The sequence below is a fragment of the Octopus bimaculoides genome, chromosome 15, assembly GCF_001194135.2.
Source record: "Octopus bimaculoides isolate UCB-OBI-ISO-001 chromosome 15, ASM119413v2, whole genome shotgun sequence".
Taxonomy (NCBI): Eukaryota; Metazoa; Mollusca; class Cephalopoda; order Octopoda; family Octopodidae; genus Octopus; species Octopus bimaculoides.
The window spans coordinates 80,137-83,723 of record NC_068995.1 but is presented as its reverse complement, the minus strand read 5'-3'; the positions used below and the strand labels follow the sequence as shown (position 1 = coordinate 83,723).

Genomic DNA, 3,587 nt, shown 5'->3' with positions numbered 1-3,587 from the left:
GAACAGTACTTCCAAATTTGGAGAATTGGTGTGGGGATGGAGGTGGGAGAAAACAGCAACAAAACAAAAACAGAAAAGGGCAAACAACAAAGCAAAAAAAAAATTATTGACTTATGAAATAATTATACCTTATAACTATTGGAAATCCTTGGGAGATTTTTGGGTTCCTATGTAACAATTTTGTGTTTCAGTAGGAAGTGAAGAGGCTAGAACTATTAGACACCAGGTCAACAATTTATATCCTGTCAAAGGCATTGCATTATAACTATGACCCAGTCCATCTAAATGTAAATAAGTACCATAAGCTAGGAATAAATTGTTGAATCTATGGCTAAAACACATTAACAGACAAATGGCACAGTCTACCTAGATGTAAATAGGTACAACAAGATAAGAACAAATAGTTGAAATTGTTGTCAAAACACTTTAACTGACAAGTAGGGCAGTCCACTTAGTTGTAAATAGGGACCGTAAATTCAAAGCAACTCTCCATAACATTGGTTTCAAAATGGAAAGCCTTCTACTTGGAGCTAATCAAAAAGAACAGCAACCAATTGACATGTAGATAGGTTGTGTACTGCAGTAAAAGCTCTACCTACTCACAGCACCTATTAAATGCTAGGTGGAATGCACTACTGATAGTTGTGTGTATTATTCCAAGGCTACATGACACCCCTGATGGCAAACAAACTGTGGACTGTTCTAAAACTAGCCTAACACCCCTGATTGCCTACAAAGCTGTGTCAACATTCATTAGTTGTAAGAAACACAAAGAGAATATATCTTACTTTCTAGATTCTTCATATTCTATTTGCTGTTTCATGAACATGGCATTCTTCAGGAGATCTTGAATGTTCTGGAAATGGACATTACTGTTCTGCATAGCATTTACAGCACTACAGAGAGAGAAAAAGAAAGACAACGAATGGGTTACAGACAAGAATATATATAAAAAAAAAAAGAGAAAAAAACATACTGTAAAACAGTTAGCACTTCTGTGACCTACAAACTAATACAATTCCACTGCAATTGTTTGAAAATTAGTTACTGGTGAGAGTTTATAAGCCTCAGCAGTTTTTCTTATTGATTGTACCTCTGGATATATGGGTCTCTTGTATTGTTGTTGTCTGACCTTTTGACCCGGGTCACTTTTAAGTTCAATTCTTCAGTTTGTCTATAAATTTTATGTTTCATTACTGCTAGTTGTTAAAAGAGGAGAGCTGTTCTGCGGTCACAGAAAAGGTGTTAATGCCTGGGCGAGTGGAAGATGACAAGAGGAAACGATGAGTGCATGTGGAGAGGGTGGGTGGGTTAGGAGTTCCATTAGAGAAACACAGTAAAGATAACAACAACAACATTGTTTACTTACTTTTTAGCATATTCTGTATCAAAACAGGCACCTTGAACATTTTGATGGATTTCTTGGACTTCATGCTGAAGAAGAGACAGTGAGAGAATTAAACAATACACACACACACACACACATATATAAACATTCACATACACATATATACATAAACATGTGATGGGATTCTTTCAGTTGTTATCTACCAAATCCACTCATAATGTTTTAACTGGCTCAGGGATACAGTAGAAGACAATTGCCCAAGGTGCCATTTAGTGGGACTGAACCTGGAACCAAGTTGTTGGAAAGCAAGCTTCTTAACCACACAGTCACAGCTAACTTATTGTATAGTTGAAGCAAAATTAACAACTGATTCTCCCTCACACCACACCCAACCACCCTAAAAGAAAGGGAAGAGCCAATAGGTAAAGTGGTCCTAGCTATAATATGAAGGGACACTTCCTACCAAACCAACCACCAGCCTGACCCCACCAACACCTTTGCTTATAGATTTCCTGGCTCAGGACTGAACTGAGACTAACCAACAAGACTTTGTCTGAAAATCTCTGTCTTACCTTTTGCTCTACCAGTTGTGGAAGAGACTTGCGGACATGTTCTTGAATTCGGAAAAATGCCAGGGAAGGTTCGTTTGTGATAATGTGAAGATTTTCAGAGAATCGTTCGCTCACTGTTCAAAAAGAGAGAAAGAAGAGAATTTTCCTATAATGCCACTAACCTAGAAATTGGTCCTGACTGCAGGAACTAAAAGTTATTTAGACTATCAACACATTTTCATCAGTGATGCATTCAGAAATTATCCAGAAACGCTTATGTCAATAAAGGCATCTCTAAAGAACACCACACAATGGAGACAAGCACAGTTTGAACATGTAAAAACACTTTTTGCTTCATCCTCTTCATGTCAAAATTAATTTTTTCCATGCTAAATTATATATCATTTGAATGCTCTGCATGTGAACTTTCTTCTCATAGAGTTTTCATTAAAATCTAACTACAGATCATGTCAGGGTCCCTCAAACATCCAGACATTTCCAAAGTTTGTCTTTGTCATTTTTTTTTGACTACTGAACAGTAGCCCTTGTCCTCGTTCAGTGCACTGGAGCATTATAGCTTGAGCTGTGTTGAAGATCATACAAACATGAAGAGGAATATTTTGGCTTTATTTTTATATAAAAATCAATGGAGGTAGGGCAGATAATTGTTACAAAATTTAAAGTGAAAATTTTATCATTTTCACATAGAAAAACAATATTTTCTTCAACCATTTATTGTGATACCCAGTAAATGTATCCCACACATGCTGTGTATCACTAAAATAAATCCTGGGAGCATTGTCATCAACAAAATACCACAAAGGGATGCTCCAGCATGGTTGTATTCCACAATTGAAACTAGTAAATGCAAAAGAACAAAAGGAAAAACACAAAAACATATGAATGCATGTAGTAAAATTGGCAAAATGCCTTTTGTTTGTTTTGAGTCTTTGAATTCAGAGATCTCTTGCTGGAGAACTAATTAAGGGTTAGCAACAGGCAACAAGAAGAGCATCCAGCTGTAAAACAGGGCTTCAATAACAGATGCATATAACCGAAGCGAGGACACCCAAAGCAGACGTGGAAGCAGAGCATTTTGGACGAGCTCAGGACCACCGGCCTGACATGGGCAGCAGTCAAGAAACACGCCAATGACCGCAAAAAGTGGAAAATAACTGTTGAGGCCCTATGCTCCACAAGGGGCTAAAAGGATTAAGAGAGAGAGAGAGAGAGAGAGAGAGCATGGAAAAACAAACATAAAAACCAATCAAATGACCACACACACACACACACAGAGGTTTGTGTGTGTGTGGAATATAGAGCACTGAAAGTGCTTACCTTTACGAGCTTTGTGTTCAAGTTCAGGTTCAAGGTTCTCTCTGATGGACTGACTCCCTCCAGAGACACGCCTCAGTAAGCCGTCACTGCCTGGTAATAGAAGAGACAACAATATCAACAACAACTAAGATGATGGTAATGAATTTTTGTTTTGTTTTAATGCCAAAGCCAGCAAGAAGTTGGCTTCCCAACCACTTAGCTGTAGGTTCAGTTCTATTGAATGGCACCTTGGGCAAGTGTCTTCTACAATAGCCCAAGGCCAACCAAAACCTTATAAGTGGGTTCGGTAGGTGGAAACTGAAAGAAGCCCATTGTATGCATATATATATATATATATATATATATATATA

General features: G+C 37.7%; 1 protein-coding gene across 5 annotated transcripts in view; it reads right to left on the bottom strand.

Moving 5' to 3' along the window:
* Nucleotides 1-3,587, bottom strand: part of LOC106881410 (BLOC-1-related complex subunit 8) — a 43,102-nt gene that overhangs the window by 23,812 nt on the left and 15,703 nt on the right. For all 5 annotated transcript variants that reach the window (XR_001410850.2, XM_014931791.2, XM_052973461.1 and 2 more), the window contains exons 2-5: nt 3,238-3,327; nt 1,921-2,033; nt 1,370-1,434; nt 789-896 (exon numbers count right to left, since the gene is read on the bottom strand). Coding sequence is in view for 4 of the 5 variants with exons in the window: in XM_014931791.2 (XP_014787277.1) it covers nt 789-896; nt 1,370-1,434; nt 1,921-2,033; nt 3,238-3,327 (376 nt within the window). In the remaining variant the exon portion in view is untranslated. The remainder of the gene's footprint in view (nt 1-788; nt 897-1,369; nt 1,435-1,920; nt 2,034-3,237; nt 3,328-3,587) is intronic.